General features: G+C 42.8%; 1 protein-coding gene across 3 annotated transcripts in view; it reads left to right on the top strand.

Moving 5' to 3' along the window:
• The window catches only part of rbm33a (RNA binding motif protein 33a), a 209057-nt gene that overhangs the window by 40522 nt on the left and 146438 nt on the right, over nt 1-22097 (top strand). For all 3 annotated transcript variants that reach the window (XM_041184121.1, XM_041184119.1, XM_041184122.1), the window contains exons 3-4: nt 1405-1453; nt 2617-2687. In XM_041184121.1, the coding sequence (XP_041040055.1) occupies nt 1405-1453; nt 2617-2687 (120 nt within the window). The remainder of the gene's footprint in view (nt 1-1404; nt 1454-2616; nt 2688-22097) is intronic.

Genomic DNA, 22097 nt, shown 5'->3' on the forward strand with positions numbered 1-22097 from the left:
TTAAAGAGATAAAAGCTGTAGAAAGTAGATTTAAAGTGAGAACAGCTTGCAAGAGGCAAGAAGGTCCAAAGAGACAACTGAAGGTTGGTAACTGCTTGCTATGGACATGTGAAACAGTGGCACTGTTGATGACTGAGTCGGTGAGAGGGAGTGTGTGGAAGACAGCTTGAATGCATGTGGTGACCCAGGGAAGGGGAACATCAGAAGAAGGGTTCGAAATCCTGGAGGTGAACCTTATTGGAAGGCATCTGAGAGAAAGCGTCGGTTTGGGAGAAGATTCCAAGTCGAGGTCTTGGAGAGTGGAGATTGGAAACCCTCATGAAAGACAGAGTGCAGTGAGACCGGTTGGCTCCTGGTGTGACAAGCGTCTAGGGGCAGTTGAGAAATCCATAGCATCTGGTTGAGCTGTCACCTGTCACTTGGTTTCACAGTGTCTGACCACAGGGCGCCATAGATTTAGATGGTCTGTTTACTTACTGTGAACATTCAAGTATAAGATAGCTTTTGTAACTTGTGTTACCCTGTCAAACCTGTATATATTTATAAATGTATGGTTGTGGGTGAAGGAGTATTGCAATATAGTCCACCTTGTTGATTCAGTGTTTTATTCTTTTGTTTAAAGTTCATCAGCTAACTTATGTGACTGTTCAGTTGCCCCTCTCCACGTATCTAAATAAACAAATAAAAGTTAGGATCTATCAGCTGGCTTTCACCCTGGGATCAGGCTTGTCCAGTGGTAACCTCAGTTGGGGATCCTAACAAACTCAGCAATCCTTCAACTCTGGTTTCTTGTGCACCCTGCATTCCTTTCTCTCCCACCATTGATGGCTGCATCTTCAGTCTAAACTCTCCGACAGCCTTCCAGTGTCTCCTCTTTTAAGATGCTCCTTTAAAACCGACCTCTTTGATCAAGCTTTTAGGCATGCTTCTTCAGTTCGATGACAGTTTTTTGTCTGATTATGCCTGTGTAGTGGTTTGGCATGTTTTAATAAAATAAAGGTGCAGTAATCATACATACTGTTGTCTGAATCAAAAATGGGAATTGGTGTAGAACCTGAAGCACTTTCGCTACTTGTCTTTAATGAATGAACTTTGTGTCATTTATGCATTAAAAAAATATAATTTCATAGTTGGTACATAGTTTGTATTTTTGTGATTTTATGTATTCTACAAGTTGGCTGACCATGACAAGCTGCATGAAAGTGCAACTTAATGCACCAGAATTTATTAAACATGCAGTAGTAGTTGAATCAAAATATTAGCCACTTAATAAATTGTCTTGCAAATGTATTAATAATTTAACCATTTCAAATTCGATACCAAAATGGTAAATCTACAGTCATTTCTTAAAGCAGTGGTCAGTAAATTAAATGGTAGACATTAATTATTGTGTCTTTCTTACAGTGATCTTGAAGATGACTTGCTTAGTGATGACTGGGGATTGAGCAAAAAGGTAAGGTGAACATAAAAGTTTCCAGGATTCTTCTGAGATCCCTCAGTGGAGTTATTTCTCTCCATGTTGTACCCTTTTTTTTTTTTGCAGAATTGTTCATGGCACTAGCAAAAGATTTAATATTTGTACCACTAGTTTAAAACTGGATTGATGTACAGACTTGCTGCACCTTTTGATAAATGCGCAGAATGCTAGCATAAACATAAATTTGGCAAAATTTGACTTTTAAAATGAGCAGTATATCATGCACAAGTTAGATTCTTGATTGGACAATGCAACTGGTCATCTGTTTTTGATACAGTTAATGCTGCACTATGTATGCTACTTAATAGACTAATAAAATGTCCTTCATACACCACCATGGCTGCATCATGATAAATGAGTAATCACACTTTTCCAACTGAACCGAGAACAAATTGCTCTTGAATTTGCTGCAGATTTGAAGAGGTGATTCATATTGTTTACAAGTGCAATTTTATTTCCTGGTTTTGAAACCAGTGTGAAGCCTGTGGTGACAATAGCATTTTGAGGATTTTGTGATAATGGTATGCGTTTTGAAGCCGAGCTGCAAAAGATGATGCTTACACCGGCCTGAGATTTGCAGTTTGCTGGTGAAAGCCCCAGCCTCATGACCAATGTTCTGGAGCAATACAAAATCAGATTGCTAGTTTACTGGTACATTGCTATTTACACATTGTTTTTGGTATTGCAATTCTAAAATTGTCAACTGCATCTACAATGTCATTAGTGACCAACAGAATTCATTATCTTACCTGTTAATATCAGAAAATAAAGGCAAAACAAAGCACATAGTTTTTCAATTAAGATCTGAGTATGAGGAAGATATTTGAGACCACAACAAGAATCAGTGCTATCCTATGCAATACAGAAATGTACTAAATGCTAATTTTCAGTTTATGGCTGAGGTCTTTCTTGCACTGGTCTTCCGTGTTGCTAATTTGGTATGTTAACTTTTGTTCAGAAACAGTTTTAAAATATTCTGTATTTTGACATCGGAACTTAAAATTGTGATATTGTGAATTAAAGCTTGTTAGATAATGAATTTTACATGAGATAATTTAGAAATGTTTTTCGGTTAAGATGTTCTTGCTTTCTCATTTAACTGCATTTGATGCTTGTTTTAAAAAAACAATCCACTTTAGAATCAGTCGGACCAATCTGATGAAGAGCTTGATGATAACCTTTTGCAAAGTGATGAAGAAGCAAGTGAAAGGTACAGTAGATTATCATGTATTTTGTGCTTTGTGGAATCTCATATGTACACTTTGAAATAAAAATGATGGTCTGTGATCTGGAACATTAGATAAAAGACTAATTATGGTTCAGACTGCACATTATTTTACACTGGAAATGTAGTTTGTTTATATTTTAAGTAAATTTAATTCTGTTGAGCAACTTGAGTCTGCTGGTCTGTTCTTTCCTGTAGGTTCAGCTACCCATTCACACTCCTAGATCTTGGTAAATCTGACTAAAGGGAGTAAAAAGAACAATTTAAGGAAAATTTCCTAGTAACTAAATAGAGGTTAATACATTTATGTAAAAGTGTCTCTTTTAATCGTGGCCATCTTTACTGACTTAGGAGAAAGAAATGTAGTAGCTGCTAAAAAGCATTTTAGCGATACTGTGAAGATTACAATTACTTCACCATCTTATGGTGCAGTAATCTGTGAAGTTTCTGTAATATTTCATCCCAATGGTTTACCAATGATTGTTTACCATTAATCCCCACCTTTCTCTTTTGGAGCTCTGTTTTAGCCATCTACAACTGTCAGACCCTGTCTGGAGTGCTGATTCAGTTTTGGGCACTGGACATTGTGAAAACCGTATTACAGTTGATGGCAGCATATAAGTTAACTATTGAAACTTTGAAAATTCCTTCCAAAAAAGGGTCAACTAAATGTTGAATATAAAATGTAAATTGCCCGTGTTGTTATGGAAGGACCCGTTTCTGTTCATCAGTCTGCTTTGTGCAGTTGTGTCTTAAACTTCCATGCGTCTTGTTAACATGGCCCATATCGTTTGCTTGATCCCATGCACCACCTTATAAGGCAGGTGTAACCCTAAACATGCATCTCTGAGCTGAAAAATTGAGGCCAACTCATGAGAGTATAGGTCTAAACATGCATTTTGTCACTGAGAAAGTGGGGTCATTTTATACGTTGGGTCAACATATGCACTGTGATTTACGGTGGCTGTGGATGAAGTAAAGTGAAGATTCACCAAAGCGATAACCATATCATAAAGGGCTAAATTGTGGTGATAGGTTACATAAGAAAACGAGGTAAGAGCAGGAGTAGACTATATGGCTCACTGAGCTTGAGCTGCTATTCAATACGATCATAGCTGGGCATCTATCTCCACTTGCCTGTCCGTTCTCCATATCCCTTGATTCCCTGAGACACCAAAAATATCCCAGCCTTAAATATCGTCATAAACTTGGCTTGTGTTCCCTTGAATTTAGCGGTTTGTGGGTGATCTAATTGAGGTATTTGAAATAATGGATTTGACAGAGTAGATACAGAATGACTTGTTTTTGGTGGGTGAAATCCAGACCAGAGGGCATAATGTTAAAAATGAAAGTCAAGTTATTGAGAAGTGAAATCAGGAAGCGCTTGCATGTGAAGGATTGTAGATATCTGGAGCTCACTCCCTGAAAAGCTATGCTGGGTCGACTGAAATTTTCAACTGAGCTTGATACATTTTTGTTAGGTTTGGCTCTCAAGGGATATGGAACCAAGGCAAGTAAATTAAATTGAGGTAAGATCAGCAATTTAGTCATTGAGTAGTGGAACAGGCTCGAATAGCTGAATAGCCTAGCCTTTCCCTATGATTCACTACTCCAGAGCCAATGGCTATAGGCCTCACTAACAGAATGCTAATTAGTATTTTCTTCTCTTTCCAGTTTTCAAACACTGCTCGATTCAGTGACCTACTCTTGGTAAAATTACTCCTTTAAAGGACAGGCAGTTAATAAATGAAACAAAAACAGAAAATGCTAGAAAACTCAGGTCTAACAGCATCTGTGGAGAGAAAAACAGAGTTAACGTTTCGAGTCCGTATGAACTCGAAACGTTAACTTTGTTTTTCTCTCCGTGATGTTGTTCGACCTCCTGAGTTTTCTAGCATTTTCTGTTTTTGTTTCAGATTTCCAGCATTTGCCGTATTTTGCTTTTAAGTTAATTAATGAAATTTTCCAAATACTGCTAATTGCAATTCAGTTTTATCCAATAGCTTTTCCCCCCAACTTGATAAGTATTATACGCTAAATGAAGTTTGCGGCGTACAGTTTTTGTGGCTGTTTTTACAACCTCTACCTCTTATGATTAGGAAAAATTGGCAAATGGATTTGGTTTGTATTGTGTAAATAATATACAATGTCTAAAATTTGTTGGAGGAATAACACAAGCTGTATAAAAGCCAATGTCCTCAGGATTAATGAGGAGTGTTTTGATGCTTTTTGTTGTTGCTGTACGTGTTAATAACCACCAGAGCTGTAACTTGAAATGCAGGTCATAGAACTGTTACAGCACAGAAGAGGGCTATTCAGCCCACTTTGTCTATGCTGGCTCTCCCAAGGAGCAGTTCACGTACTGCCACTCCCCTGCCATCTCCCCAGATCCCTGCACATTGCTGCTTTTCAGATATTAAGAAAATTTAGAAAAATGTAGAAAAACTTACATCATAGAAGGAGGCCATCTGCCCATCGTGTCTGCACCAGCCGAGAAATGGGCCCCCAGCCTAATCCCATTTTGCAGCACTTGGTCCGTAGCCCTGGAGGTTACAGGACTTCGGGTGCTTATCCAGACCATTAAGGGTTTCTACCTCAACTACCCTTTTAGGCAGTGAGTTCCAGATTCCTTCCACCCTCTGGGTAAAAAAAAGTCCTCACTTCTTCTCTAATCCTTCTACCATTCACTTTAAATCCAAGCCCCATAGTCACCGACCTCTCTGCTAAGGGAAATAGGCTCTTCCCATCCATTCTATCCAGACCCCCCTCAACCTTGTACACCTCATTCAAATCTCCCCTCAACCATTTCTGTACCAAGGAAAACAACCCCTGCCTATCCAGTCTTTACTCATAACTGCAATTTTCCAGCCCTGGCAACATAAATCTCTTCTATAATTTTGTGCATTTATATCCTTTTTAAAAAATTCTTTTAAGGATGTGGGTGTCGCTGGCAAGTTCAGCCTTTGTTTCCCATCCCTAATTGCCCTTGAACTGAATGGCTTGCCAGGCCGTTTTAGAAGACAGTTAATAGTCAACCACATTGCTTTGGGCCTGGAGTCACAAGTAGGCCAGACCAGGTAGGATGGCCTTTTTCCTTTCCTAAAGTACATTAGTGAACCAGATGGGTTTTTACAACTATTGATAGTTTCATGGTTACCATTGGGGGATAGCTTTATATTCCAGATTATTTAATTGCATTTAAATTCCACCAGCTGCTGTGGCGTGTTTTGAACCCATATCCCCAAAGCATTAGCCCAGGCCACCAGATTACTAATTCACTGACTTTACTACTACGCCACCATCTCCCCCAAGGAGACCTTCTGTAATGAGGTGACCAGAACTGCACACAGCACTCAAGTTGCGGCCTAACTAGCGGCTTACAAAGCTCCAGAATAATCTCCCTGCTCTTATATTCCACACCCCCACTAATAAAGGAAAGTTGTCCATATGCCTTTTTAACCACCTTATCGACCTGACCCCTGCTACAATCAGGGTTCTGTTGACATGGTTGTGTACCCAATTGGAAGAAATGTGCTCAAAGTACAGGCATTCTAATTTTCTGATCTAAATGTGTTTAGTCATGTAAACGACGCTGGAAATTTCAGTATTTGGCCGTGGTGCAATCAAGTTCTGAAGACTAAGTTTGGTGCCAGGCATGGAAGTTGGAATAAAAATACCTGGAAAAACTCAGCAGGTCTGACAGCATCTGCGGAGAGGAACACAGTTAACGTCTATGACATCTTTTGGCTATCTCCACCTATCACTGGCCCTCTATCCAGCTCTACCTGTCCCACCCCCCCTTAAACCAGCTTATGTTTCACCTGTTTTCTATTTTTCCTTAGTTCTGTTGAAGAGTTGTGCGGACTCGAAACGTTAACTGTGTTCCTCTCCGCAGATGCTGTCAGACCTGCTGAGTTTTTCCAGGTGTTTTTATTTTTGTTTTGGATTTCCAGCATCCGCAGTTTTTTGCTTTTATGCAAGTTGGAATGATTTCAGCTGCGGCTGTTCAGCTCATTACCTATGCGCCCATGTGGAGTGCAGCAAATCTCATGGGGGTAGTTAGGAAGTCACCATTACCGCTGTTAGATTATGGGCTCAAAAGTCTGGGCACCATATTTAAAGGGTGCCCGGGCAGCCATTCACTCACTGTTGGCCAGGAACTCTGGATTTTCTAGGAACTCCATAGTCTGCCAAGACCAGGATATCCCAGAAAAGAAAGCAGAGTGTGGCCCCATGGTTCAGTGAAGCCCTGGAGACTCCTGCAGCCCATCCAGGAAAGGCAGGAGATGCTGTTTCCCCAGGATGGCAGCAAGAGGACCTCCTGTCTGACCACAGCGGCCTGGGTGGAGGTTGCAGTGGGGCTTAGCGCCTGTGGGTCCAGCCATATTGCAAGAGGATGAACAATTGCCTGCTTTCTGTCAGGGTACGTGCACCATCTACTCACTGCAAACTGACACCCATAAGGGCATCAAACAGTCTAAGTGTGAGTGCACAGGGTTGTCACACAGGAGTTTGGGTTGCAGCACTCACCAGCAGATTGGACATCTGTACTGAACGTGCACCAGCCACTTCATGCACTCAATCTTATATCAGTTGCAAGACTCTCTTGCTTCTTAATCAGCTGCCATAGGCATGCATGCTCCTGAACTGCTCATGCAACCTTTAGGATGCAGTCAAACCCTTTTGGTCTTTCTGAAGGACAAGAACATGCACAACAATGGGAGCGCTCCTCGACTGGAGCTGGAATTCTGAACATGAGTCCTCATCCCATATGAAGAGCAGGCCGCAGAGGTAGCTGGGGAGAAACAGGGCTGTGCCTCAGCTGAAGCTGCCCCAGGAAGTCAGTGAGGATGCCTCCAGTCTGCAGTTGTCAGCTGTGCCCACAGAATGAGACCTTTATTTAGTTAAGGAGCCTGCTTAGTCAATCACTAAATATTTTTTTCTCTATTCCAAACACTAGCAAGTAAAGGGGGAAGGCCATCAACCCAAACCAACCACAACTTCATGTCCAATCCCACCTCTGAAGAGGGTGCCTCAGGAGCTCCAGAGGATGCACCATCCCTGCGTTCACCTGCATCCTCCACCAGCACATATACGGTCAGCTCAGTGGGTCCATGTTCTAGAGTAGGCTCGGGTTCACTATCTGGTGAGCACATTACTGACACAGGTCCACAGCTGGCACAGGAAGTGACAACTGACATCTCTGACACTTGGAGGACTACTGGAAACGAGACCCCTGCTCAGACTCATGCAGATGACGAACCTCTGGACTTGCCCCTAAGAGACATATTGGAGATTCAGAGACAGGCAGGGGAACATCAAGCAGAGCTACCAGAGGCCATGCGCAGACTGGACCAAAGGCTGGAGGAGTCCGTCTGTGCTTGGCTGCCTCCATGGAAAAGGTGGTGGCACCTTGGAAACCATGTTCAGCAGAACAGAGTGGCTGCCAGATAAGTGCTCAGATCTGCACTGTCACTCAAGTCACGTGTGCAGTGCAGCAGAAGCTAGGCGAGACGTGGGTGGGGCACCCTGACAACAACCCGCCCAACCCTTTCCAGGGGCCCCTTCTCATCGTATCATGGAAGTGCCATTGGGCACCCACAGGGAGGAGGAGTGTCAGCCCAGCACCCTGGGGGTTTCATTCCAGGACACTCCCAAGTATTTCCTGCCGTTCCACCTCCCCTCTGCCAGTGCCTTGGCATCACATTCAGCAAATTAAGCTGCAGTGTGTGCACTTGCAGCAGAGTCTTAGCCGGCTGGGGGCCTCTAGGCATTGGGCCAGCAGTGGACACCTGCTGAAGTTATCACAGTCAACAGGACAGAGCGGTCTCCACCTCAGCTGTAAATGTCAGGGTTGCACCTAAATTAATGGAATCAAGGATAGATTAAGTAGTATTGCAGGCACACAGGTGGCATGGGTGTACTGCCATTGTGCACAGTTTTGGTACCTGCAAATATATGTTCACTTGCAATGTTTGGAAGTTTCCTGCATTCCATCTTGCTGCTAGTTGCTTCAATGGTTAAGGGAATTTAAGGGTCTGGAATGTGGGCCCCCATCAGAGTCCGAAAATGAACTCCTGTATCACAGAATCAGAGTGTGCAGAAGAGGCCATTCGGCCCATTGAGTCTGCACTGACACGATTACTCAATAATCCCACATGCACATGATTAAGCACTGACCATCATTTGTGAGTGTGCTGCCTGGCCATGTAAGCTGTTATTTGTAGCTCACCATGTCTGACCTCTGGAAATGTGTTCATCGAGGTCATTGCATCTCTTGCTGCTGTTGCCCTGATATGAGGTGTGGGTCGATGCCATGAGTACGTGAGGGGAATTAAATCTAAGCAAGTGGAAAATAACACTGTAGATGACGTTTCAGGGCTGACAGAGTGAAGTTCTACATTGTTGTCTTAACAGTAGAAAAACCAGAAACAGCCTTACATGCCTAGAGGAAGCTGTGGTGGGCATATCCAATCCAGAATCATAGTGCAGAAGAGGCCCTTCGGCTCATCGAGTCTGCACTGACAGGTGAAAATCAACTGACCTACCTACCTAATCCCATTTACCAGCACTTGGCCCATAGCCTTGAATGTTATGACGTGCAAAGTGCTCATCCAGGTACTTTTTAAAGGATGTGAGGCAACCTGCCTCCTCCACCCTCCCAGGCAGTGCATTCCAGACCATCACCACCCTCTGGGTAAAAAAGTTTTTCCTCACATCCTCCCTAAACCTCCTGCCCCTCACCTTGAACTTATGCCCCTTGTGACTGACCCTCAACTAAGGGGAACAGCTGCTCTCTCTCCACCCTGTCCATGCCCCTCATAATATTGTACACCTCAATCAGGTCGCCCCCTCAGTCGTCTTTGCTCCAACGAAAACAACCCAAGTATATCCAACCTCTCGTCATAACTTAAATGTTACATCCCAGGCAATATCCTGGTGAATCTCCTCTGCATCCTCTCCAGTGCAATGACATCCTTCCTATAATGTGGTGACCAGAACTGCACACAGTACTCCAGCTGTGGCCTTATCAAGGTTCTATACAACTCCAACATGACCTCCCTACTTTTGTAATCTGTGACTCGATTGATAAAGGCAAGTGTCCCATATGCCTTTTTCACCACCCCACTAACATGCCCCTCCGCCTTCAGAGATCTATGGACACACATGCCAAGGTCCCTTTGTTCCTCAGAACTTCCTAGTGCCATGCTGTTCATTGAATACTTCCTTTTCAAATTACTTCTTCCAGAGTGTATCACCTCACACTTTTCAGGGTTAAATTCCATCTGCCACTTATCTGCCCATTTGACCACCCCGTCTATATCTCCCTGTAGCTCAAGACCTCACTGTTAACCACCCGGCCAATCTTTGTGTCATCCGCAAACTTACTAATCACATAGTCATCTATGTCGTTTATATAAATGACAAATAATAGGGGACCGAGCACAGATCCCTCTGGTAAGCCACTGGACACTGGCTTCCAGTCAGCAAAGCATCCTTCTGTCATCACCCTCTGCCTCCTACAACTAAGCCAATTTTGAATTCACCTTATCAAGTTATCCTGTATCCCATGTGCCTTTGCCTTCTTTATAAGTCTCCCATGTGGGACCTTGTCAAAGGTTTTGCTGAAATCCATATAAACTACATCAACTGCGCTACCCTCATCTATACACCTGGTCACCTCCTCAAAAAATTCAATCAAATTTGTTAGGCATGACCTCCCTCTGACAAAGCCATGCTGACTATCCCTGATCAAACCTTGCCTCTCCAAGTGGAGATAGATTCTCTCCTTCAGAATTTTCTCTAATAGCTCCCCTACCACTGATGTGAGACTCACTGGTTTGTAGTTCCCTGGCTTATCTCCACAATTCTTCTTAAATAGTGGAACCACATTCGCTGTTCTCCAGTCCTCTGGCAGCTCTCCTGTGGCCAGAGAGGAATTAAAAATTTGGGTCTGAGCCCCTGCAATCTCCTCCCTTGCCTCCCTCAGCACTCTGGCACACAAATCATCCGGACCTGGAGATTTGTCCACTTTTAAGCCTGCCAACACCTCCAATACCTTGTCACTCCATATATCAATTTGCTTAAGAACCTTGCAGTCTCTTTCCCTGACTTCCATATCTTCATCCTCATTCTCGAGTGAAGACGGTTGTGAAGTTTTCATTCAACACTTTAGCGATGTCCTCTAGCTCCACCCATAGATTACCCCCTTGGTCCCTTATGGGCCTTACTCTTTCCCTAATCGTTAATGGTCTTCCTTGGTGACTTGTTATTTTGAACTAACATGCAAATGAATGCTACAAGTAAGGAGGAAATGGGCAAGTTAGCCTTGATGCAAGAGGGATTTGAGTGTAGGATTTGAGGTATGTGTGCAGTTGACTGAAACTTTTTTTCAGGCCTCACATAGAGATTTGTTTGGCCTGCTCATCTCCTGTCAAGGATGGCAGTAGATCTTACATAAAGGGTTTGCAACTAAAGTGCATAGGACATCATTGAAAGACTGGAGTTTTAGTGCATGAGGTGAGAGAGTAGAATGGGCCTCAGTGCTGGACCGTGCTGCGGACTGTGCAGCTATCCATGTGAAGCTTATGCAGCTCTTTGTAGACCTCTTCACGGTCAGTGCAGGTATGTCCACAATGATGAATCACGGTCTCACACTAATGCTAAGGACTAAGACTTGTAAGAGTCTGTGATTGTACAATCAGGAGTGGTTGCAACTGAGCAACCCCTTGAGCAGGTGAGACACTCTTAGTGAGTAGCCTCCAGAGTTGCCTCAACTTCTTGGTATGATAAAAATGTCAAGGGATACGTTTTCCTTTGAGTGGCGATCGGAGACAGGAAGATATTCCCTCATTAATCTGTATGGGAGAATGAATGGTGTTCTCATGCTGCTCCTCCCTGTGGATCCATCTACCTGGTTTTGTCTGAAAGAGCTCTTTGCCAGGTCACGTCCCCTTTAGGAGAAAGTGTGAGGGTCACATGAGTGCATCCCTGCTGAGGTTAGTGTTGCTATTGTTTCTAATTTACCATGCACACTGACTTTGAGAGTATGGGTGAGATCACAGTTCTCCTTAGAGGTGCCTGAAGTTGTGGGAGAATGGAGTGCTATGTAGGTTCTAATGTGTGCATTTAGTGTGAGGGCTCTGCACATTACCACAATTTGGGGCATTGAAAGGATCAAACCACCAGCAGGGCAGATGGTAAATAGTGCAATTTGATTTATGATAGGTGAATTAAGGTACATTTGATAAAAGTACAATGGTCTGTAAACAAGAGGGAACTGGGGCCTTCTAGCTAGCTGAGGATAGAAAACTAGAAAGTTAAAGAAGCATGTTGGAACTTATACTGTAGCCCTGTTATGGCCTCTGCATGTGGCTAGGCGACATCCTGGCCCTTGTCAGCTCCATCCTCTTCACTGTCCTCATTGTCAAGACATCTTGGCCTCCCATACCTCCTGCAGCCAAGACATCCCTCCCCCTTCCCTTTGTAGTGCTGGGCATTGTGCAGGGCGGAGCAGACATGACACACTGTGTTGAGTATTGGAGAGCCCTGCCTGAATGGTCCAAACATACATACAAACGAAGTTAATTAGGAGCAGGAGTAGGCCACTCGGCCCCTCGAGCCTGCTCCGCCATTCAGTAAGATCATGGCTCATCTGATTGTAACTTCAATCCCACATTCCAGCCTACCCCTGATAATCTTTCACCTCCTTGTTAATCAAGAATCTCAAACATCTGAATCTCATCTCATTGTAGCTGCCCTGAGTAGCACTCTGGATGGCGAATTGGTGTAATCAGCCAGATCTTCTGGGAGTATCTCTTGTCCCTAAAGAGTCAGCCCCGCAATCACTGAAGTCCTTCAAAAACCTACGGTCCCTGGGAGTGGGTCAGAATGTAGGCACTGTGAAAGCTCCTTGAGAAGTAAGCACCATCATGCAGGATTTGCCTTCCGTGATCACATATGAGCTGCATGTTCAAAGAGTGGAGTCAGCTTTTGTTGATGAATATGACTGGGTGATGCCAGTGAGCTCTCAAGGCCACATGGGTGCAGTCAATAGCACCTTGCACTTGCAGGAAACTGGTGATTTCTGGAAATCCTTGTGCTCTTGCAGACCGGCTTTCGGAATCCAGGCAGAAGTGGACAGATAGTTGTGCTCTCCTGAACAGGCCACCTGTGACCTCCCATAGGCATTTGGTTGCCGCTGACTGAGTGATGCCGCACAGGGCCTCAGTGGAGCCCTGGAAGGAGCCACTGGTGGCAGTTACCTTCAATCTCACCAGCATGGGATTCTCTCCAAGTCTTTGTAACCTCAGATCGGCATTGGGAAACTGCCCGATGTGTGCAGTCTCATTCTGGGACATCCGATGGCACCTCCAGCATTGCCTTTTGCCCATCTGTAGATAGCTACACTGCCTGTGTTAGAGCCGTGGTTGACCCCTTGCTCTCATTGCAGTGGACCCTCTTCGCCAGCACCCTGAATCTCTTGACCCACCCAATATCAACATTCCTCTCCCATCTGTCACCCTGTACTCCTATTACCATCCATCTCCATATGTCCTCCTCTTACTCAGCCTGCACCTGCTACTGTCCCAATGCCCACCCTCACGTTATCTGAGCCACCTGTGTAGTTTGATTCTGTGACCCCGATCCCTTACTCGACTATCAGCCTGGACCTGCTACCCTACTGCATCCCATTCCCCCGCTGACTGACTGGTCCCTCTGCTGCCCGGTACCCTCAGTTAAACCCCCAGGGTGACACCCCTGTCGATAGCACTGAACGAGCCATCTCAGACCATCTCCCACCAACCATCTTGCTTATAAATTCCCTCCCCCATCCAGCCACAGGACCTCCAGATGCAACACGAAGGCCCTTCCCTCCATCTCATGATGTGGCACCTCCCCACCCTTCTCCAGAGAGACTCTTGCTTCCCCGGACACTCTTTCCTACACTCCCCTTTCCTGGACTCTCTGCTTTCCCCTGGCCAGTCTATTTTTTCTCCTGATATTCCCCCCCTCCCCCCTCGGCATACTGTTTCTCCCCCGCCCCCCCCCCACTGCCTTTTCTGCCTACTGTGTCCAGCCTCCTCTCCGCTCTCAGCCTGCCTCCAGTGTCCAGACTTGATACTGCTTGCCTTAGCAGCACCCGATATGTATCAAGTTGTCCCCAGTCCCCAAGAAGACGAAAGCAGCATCTACTCACCTTAAAGCCATAGAAGAAATGAAGCTTGTCAGGTGCACGCCACTTATATATAGTTGTAAAAGTGGACATTAGGATTTTTCACTGGTGGCGGACTTAATTTGGTGGGGGGAGTTTAATTCCTGAGGTGGCCTTTTAATGAGCATGCATGATATGCTAATACATGCTAAAGGGCTTCTCGACATTGTTCGTTGGGAAGCTCTGCCTTTAAAGCCCCCGAGACCAGAATTTCTACAGTTCACCCCACTGTCAGGAAACTGATTTTTGGCTTCACACCAGATTTGTTCCCCAAGTTTCCCTGCCCGCTAAGCTTCCTGCTGCTGGCAGGACTGGAAGATTCCACCAATAATTACGCACACTCTGGTGAACTGCTTTGTCTGCAGCAAATTGCCATTCATCTTCAGCATGGATATTTTTGATCTCAGATTTTGTTGAAAAAAAATAGTTCACTCTATCTTGGTATTCTGTCCATTGCAACATTTTTCACAGTTATCATTTTTGTTACTGAAATGTGAAAATGTCTCAAATTCATGCTGTCCACTGCTTCGGGGCACCTAATGTAACCTTTTAATTAATCTTCAAAGTATTTTTTTGCTGATAGGTGTGAATAACAACACAAATTAGCCATGTAACTTTTCTGCTGGCCAGATGGTTTTTAAATTAGATTACAAGTTAATTAGGTTCCTAGGAATTTGTACCTGCTGCAGTTCTACTTCCATGGGAGTGATAGGGACACCTGCACCACCTACATTTAGATGAGATTAGATGAAATTGCGATTTCAACAATGTTAAGTACCTTAAAATTTGTTTGATGAAGTGTTACCTAAAAGCTTCAACAGTAATATTTGACAAGTCCATCACACTGATGTGCATTAATGGCATGCCTTCAGGTTGCTTATAATATTACTTCACTGAATCATGGTTGTTTCATTCAGTGATTTGAAGAGGCAAGAAGGCTAAGTACGGAAAAAGCTAACATTTGTTTTTGTTCATTGTCCTCTCAGGACTGTAGGATGAAACCCATGTTGTGAAGAGGAGAATTTTGCATCTTTGATGTTTGCAGTATCATGTTGGGATGTCTTCTAAATTTTCCTCCTTGTATTATACCAAGCTGCCTCTTGGGATGATGTGAAATTCTTTATTCCATGTCAGCACTGAGGCGTTCTTCGTGTCCTTCTGCTAAAAGATCTCTAGTGTGGCAGCTTTAAAAAAAGACTAGCAGATATATCCTTCATTTTATTGTTTGTTTTTTATTCTTCCACCACCACCACCCCCGCCCAATTTTGTAAAGGTGCTAAATCAGTGGGTGTTGGTGACTATTTGATACCATGACCTTGATTTTAATTCTGTTCCCGCTATCCGGACAAGGAGGAGTGGGGCTTAAAATATCAAATTTGAGCGATCCAACCCCTTTCCCAGATGCTGTAATATTGAATATACAGGCACTGGCCCGGAAAAGGAGGGAAGGGTGAAAGTAGTGACATGATGATGTCATCGGTGCCATGACTTTTTAACCTCAGCCTGGCGAGTGTTGTGATGTTGCAGCAGCAACAAGACAGGAAGAGCTGATGAGCCAGACTATGCCCAGGTAAGTTTTAGAACTTTACCTGGTTTTAAGCTCTCTGTGAGCCAGAAGGAGCAGAAGTGGTCTCCCTGCCCCTCCAATCAGGCCTCACTCGGAAGCCTTTGATCTCTCTTGCCCCAATTTCCCCCACCTCGATTGTGGCCATCAACGTGCTCCCCAATATTGATCACAGATTCCTGCTCCCTTACAACAGGGCACCCACTCACGTGGCAATATCTTCAGTTTTTGTTGAATTAGAAATAAAATTTGGTCATGCTGTATTTAAGTTACTGTCTCCCTTTCTCTTGGGAAGGATTTTAATCAGTTGCTTCCTACATGGTAGGATCCCTTTTCGTTTGTTTTCTTGAACACAAAGTATTTTCTGGGAGTCCCTAATTATCAAGCTAGCTTTGGATCCCTTCTGCAGGTAATTTCTAAGTTTCCATCAAGAAATGTTTTCTTTTGTTCAGCTTTGAAGAAATTCGAGTTGAAACCTAGGGTGGAATCTTTCAGCCCTGCCAGCAGTGGGATGTTTGGTGGTTGGGGAACATAATTTGGCATGAGCCAAAAATCAGTTTCTCAACTGTAAGAATTCTGTTATTGGGACTGTACAGACGGGTCGAGCTTCCAGACAAACAGTCGGGAAGCCCTTTTTCATATGTTAGCATGTCATGCATGCTCATTAAAAGCCCTCCTCACTGGAATTAAATTTCCCGCCAGTGCGAAATTCATATGTTCACTTCTACAACTGCATAAGTGGTGTGCACCTGGCGAGATCGACTTTTTTCATGGTTAACAATAAGTTGCCACAGTATTGTCCTTTTTGGGGAGTGGCTGTAAATATCAGCTTGAGACCGGGTGGTGACAGTGCATGTTGGGTGGAGGATGACCAGTGAAGAGGGGAATGGTGGAGCGGTGGCCCGGCCATTGAGGAAGGGATAGTGCGGGCTGACCAGGTGCCCTGTAAATATGGTGTCTGGAACTTCAATCCCATGAGTTAACAGCAGGGGGCGCTACCTCATGCTCATCCACCAAGAGATTCATTATGCGCCGCACAGATGCATAAGTTATAAGTTGACCAGGGCAAGATTGAGTCTGGTCAGTTGTCCCTCCCCCCAGCGGAAATCACTTGACTTCCACTCCTGGCACCAAACTTATACTTTGGATTGGAAGATTCTATCCTCTGGTTCTGCTGTGTTAACTGCCAAAGGCTATCGATCACTCTCTTGATAGGGGGAAAAAACTTAAGATACACAGTTCATGAGAGAATGTACACTTGGATCTGGTATTTCTTGTAAAATTGTAGCCAAATAACAACTTGAAGATATACTTGTCAGTGTCTGAAAGGGTTATTCTTTCACCAAATTTTAATTTATCAGCCACAATTTTGTCAGATTTGTTTTGATGACAGGTTCGATGGATGAAGCCACTGGGTTGCCCCTTCGTTCACTGTACCTTAAGTTCTGGGGTGTGTGAGGTATGATCCTGAATAAGGAAGAAACTTAAGATTGCTCCCTTGGAGAATAGTTTAATTTTTTTTTAAGTGTTATGCGCTTAACCAAGATTTCCTCCTTTCCATGGCTTTATCATTGCATATATATTACATAAATAGGTTTAGGGTTTTTTCTGCCTTCTGGGGTCAAAGAAATACTACACATCTCAAAGAATATTTCTCAATATGATATTAAGTCCATCACAAGGCAACAGTCTCATCAATATCTTTAGACTTTGTCTTTTAACCATTTCAGTTCACAACCTGAGTTTATTTCTATATTATTTGGCACATGCTTTCTTTAAGGACTGATGACAATGCAAGAATGTATTTAATCTTAATTTTAATTGACACATTTTTGTTGTATCCTGGAACAAAAGCAGTGGAGCATAGAAACAAATACCCTTTCAGGAACATATCTTCATAAATATTCACACTCCGTATTTCTGTCTCTGTGTAATTTGTAAGTAAATCTCAGCACTGTCAATCTTACAGTGCCATCTGCTTTGTGTAATAATGTTGTGTTCTAAGCCTTGTTGGTGTAGTTGTTTCAGTGGTACTGACATCGGGGACAAGGAAATTTCAGATTTATAGATTGGTCTAGTGTTAAACTAAATGTTTATTTTATTAAGTTCAGATTATTGTTCATGGCCTGATCTGTTGGAAATGCCATGTGGTGTTCAGGGCCCTTCATAGTTGCGAATTAGTGGTGAGCAGCATGCAATATTTAGTTTTTTTTTCACTTTGAGCATTTGAGCTATCGGAGTGAGAGAAATGTTCTTCTGTTAGCAATTCCTTGAAGCTTCTGCTGTGCTCTCTTATTCTTGTATTGACTGAAAAAGACACTATCTAGATTGCAGTTTATATTGGGGCTTATTGGACTATGGTTCTTGTCCAACTTATAAAAAATATATAGTGGATTTTCATTTGTTGAAACCCAGTGGGTGCGAAGCTTAAACTTATTATCTCTTCAGACTGTTCACTGATGAACTCAAGGCTTTGATGCTTAATTGTGTTCGTTATATTGATGTGTATATGGTGCAGTGGACATTTCTAAATTGGAAACTTACCCATTTGAATATAAACCTCCTGCACTGAAATCTTTCAGGTTTTCTTTATTGTACTTCAATTTAAATGACCATTTTAAGTCCCCAGTAGTTCTGAACAGTTGCTTAATTTCCATACTTTGCAGGAAATTTGCATCTTTCTTCTCTGAGCTATTGGGCTATAATATTGATTTATGGATTGCTTTCCTTTGGATTCTTTTCGGAATTATTCGTAGCATTGGACAGAAAAGCTTGTTTCCATTGTGGATTGATCTTTTGACATCTCACTGAATGGTGCCAAACTGGTTCAAGGAAAATCCAAGAGATCTGGAATTTGATAGTAAACTCAATATTTAACATGTCCAGTCATTGCAGAGCAGCAGTCAACAAAGTAAACAGAATTCTGAGCTACACTGCCAATTCTGTAGAGTGCAAGTCTAAAGCTGTCATGGTAACATTTATATGGTGCTCTGGTCGGGTGACACCTTAAGTACTGTGTTCAGTTCTGGACTTTCAAACACAATGAAAATGATCAAAGCCTTGGAAGCAGCATAGAGAAAGGCAGTAAGACTGATAATTGTAGGATAAGGGGCCTTTGGTGCAAACAATTAAACGCAAGTTCAGGGCTTGTGTCATGAAGCATTTGCCACAGTGTGATTTAATATTTGGTATGGTTTTCCTTTGATATTGGTGGTTAAAAGCTGGAATCATTCAAACATTATTGAGATGCCGTAATGGGAGGCTTATATGAAGGATAGCCCTCTTTCTTTTCCTTGAGAACTGAGTCACCTCATTTTAATATTGGGGTTCAGGTGTCACCTAAGGTGTGAGCTAAAAGCTTAGCAACTGGGCAGTGCTGGGAATTTAGAATATCTTTTGAAGCTACTTGAATGTAAAAAATGAATTTCATATTTAAAATTTACCTTTACTCGCATTGTGTTTGAAATAGTGGGCTAATAAATAAAAACATCTGCACAATATGACTGTTGACATGAAGGTATGTTGAGCACAAAACAGTCAGTAGAACATTGAGAAAACATCCAAGAGCAAAGTAGAAGCCAGCAGTCAAGATATTGCTTCATTATATTCTGCATTCACTGACCTTTTCAAATGCTGAACATCTATCCCTTCTAGCAAAATCTAATTTGTTTCAGAAACATCAGTAATATAAAAAGAGGCATGGGGATAAGGAAAATATTAAAGCAAATATCAGTGGTAGGCATTTTGTCAATTACCTGTTTGGACCTCACATAGAAAACCAGCATAACCATTACTTGGCCAATCTTTTCCTCATCAGCTATTTTTGATTTTTTTAATAAAAGAAGAAATGAAGCTTATTTAAAGTTACTAATTTGGTCGGTTACATCTCATATTGGTGACTGAATTTTTGATGCTGAGTTTTAACGTTCCCATTCGTAATCACTTCTCTTCCCTTGCTAGTAAAATTGCAGTCAATAATTATTGCACTGTGGCTGATTAGGCAGTGTGGGCTGTTTTTAACTGAGATCATTTAATAGTTTTGAATTTCTACTGTATTAACAGACAGCAGTTCTGAAGAGTCATACAGACTCGAAATGTTAATTCTGTCTTTCTCTCCACAGATGCTGTCAGACCTGCTGAGTTTTACCCGCAATTTTTATTTTTATTTTAGATTCCCAGCATCCGCAGTATTTTGCTTTTATATTACAGCAGTTTCATCCTTCTTGCTATGCCCTGCTAATGGGTATGTTTTGTATCTCTTGGTTGGGGTGCGAGGTGGTGTCAGGTGTAATTCTCTCCCCCCCCCCCCCCCCCCCCCCCCCCCAGAGTTTGCTGGTGTAGCATAAAATATGTTTTTTAAAAAAAAACCCCTAAAGTTACAGAAATTTTAATTGTAATTGTTGAAAGGGGGTTTGCTTTGAAAAATCCATCTTTAAGCAGTGATTCGCATCTGGAGTAACTAAAAACATGATTATTTAAATGTAATCAGCCTTTGCTAGCATTTAAAATATCCCCCTTTTCTCCAAAAATGGTGCCTCTTGGGCGTATATGTACTGTTTGCGCAACTTTAACATTTTACACGCAGGGCAGGGATGTAATTGGCTGCCTTCATGTTGGGAGCAGGATGGAGAGTGACTTTGTGTAATCCTTAACATTTGAAGAACAAGCTGAATTGCTGAATACTTCTCCTTTGGCGCTTCTATCATTTAACCTAAGGTTGCCTGAAAGAAGACCTATCCCCCCTCTTAATGAATAGGAGATGACTGAGAAGCACCAGAATACACCCACAGTAACATTTAGGGAGTAGGTGGCAATTACATTGAATTAAATAATTTCATTCTGATTTTGCTAAAACTTTTCCCCTCTCAAAGTTAAATATTTAAATTACTATTTGTTTTAAAATCTGGTTAATTTCACTTCCTTAATAGTTGTGTGTTCCATTTCTGCATACTATTAGCCCAAACTTTTTTCTGTTCTTATTCTCCTCACCTAACACCACCTGGCTTTTGGATCTCCAAAGTGTGCATCTAAGAAAAAATTCAGTGAACCATGGTTCAAACCAGATTTTTGGCCCATCCCTTCCCCAAAGCTTCCCACCCAAGCGGAAGCTGCCACATTGGAAGCCAGGGACTTCCAAGTAACTGGGGTACCCTCCTAAAATGGGTGTGGAGCACCTTGAATATGCTAATCGGGACTCCAGTAATAAATTGGCTGAAAAACTGAGTGAAGTAGATACTGTGCGTTCTCCATTCAGTTTTTATGTTTTACCATGGCCAATGCAACCTTCCTCGTTGGGTGAGATTGCAATATATGGTGGTAAGGTTGTGCAATCAGAGTGGCAGATTTACATAGGCATTTCTCATTCAAGGAGCGTCAATTATGATGGGAAAGTTTAACATTAAAAGCATGACCAGAATGTAATGAAAAAAAAAATCAGTGCTCGACGGAAATGGTAACAGATGTAATAATATGTATATTTTGCCAGTGATCATATTTTTTTGAATAGACTAACTTTACGAAGTTGAACTCTTTTTATCGTGCAAATATTCTTACTTGAAACAATTGAGAAAGATTGAAATTGCAAATGAATTCATTCATCTTTAAGACTTGTAATTAAATCTTAATACAGTAACCTTTGTGTTATCTGGCACTCTATGAACCAGAATTCTCTACTAACTGCAATTTCTGATCCCCGAATACGAATCATCATCGACCAGAAGCAATTGTAAAGTTATTTTCTTTTTAATCATTCATGGGATGTGGGTTTTGCTGGCTGGACCAGCATTTATGGCCCATCCCTAGTTGCCCTTGAGAAAATGGTGGTGAGCTGCCTTCTTGAACCGCTGCAGTCCATGTGGTGTAGGTGCATCCACAGTGCTGTTAGGAAGGGAGTTCCAGGATTTTGACCCAGCAACAGTGAAAGAACGGGAATATATTTCCAAGTCAGGATGATGAATGATTTTGAGAGAAACTTTCAGGTGGTGGCATTCCCATCTATCTGCAGCCCTTGTCCTTCTCGATAGTAGTGGTCATGGGTTTGGAACGTGCTGCCTAAGCCGCGGCGAATTCCTGCAGTGCATCTTGTAGATGGTACACACTGTGCTACTGTACATCGGTGGTGGAGGGAGTGAATGTTTGTAGGTGGAGTGTCAATCAAGCGGGCTGCTTCGTCCTGGACGGTGTCAAGCTTCTTGAGTATTGTTGGAGCTGCACTAAAACAGGCAAGTGGGAAGTATTCCATCGCACTCCTGACTTGTGCCATGTAGATGGTGGGTAGGCTTTAGGGAGACAGGAGGTGGGCTACTTGTCTCAGGATTCCTTGCCTCTGATCTGCTCTTGTAGCCACTGTATTTATACGGCTAGTCCAGTTCAGTTTCTGGTCAATGGTCATCCCCAGGATATTGTTAGTGGGGGATTCAGTGATAGTAATGCCACTGAACATCAAGGGGCGATGGTGGGATTCTCTCTGTTGGAGATGGTCATTGCCTGACACTTGTGTGGCGTGAATGTTACTTGCCACTTGTCAGCCCAAGCCTGGATATTGTCCAGGTCTTGCTGCATTTGGACATGGACTGATTCAGTACCTGAGGAGTCACGAATGGTGCTGAACATTGTG

Source organism: Carcharodon carcharias, chromosome 3 (genome assembly GCF_017639515.1).
Source record: "Carcharodon carcharias isolate sCarCar2 chromosome 3, sCarCar2.pri, whole genome shotgun sequence".
NCBI classification, from domain to species: Eukaryota; Metazoa; Chordata; class Chondrichthyes; order Lamniformes; family Lamnidae; genus Carcharodon; species Carcharodon carcharias.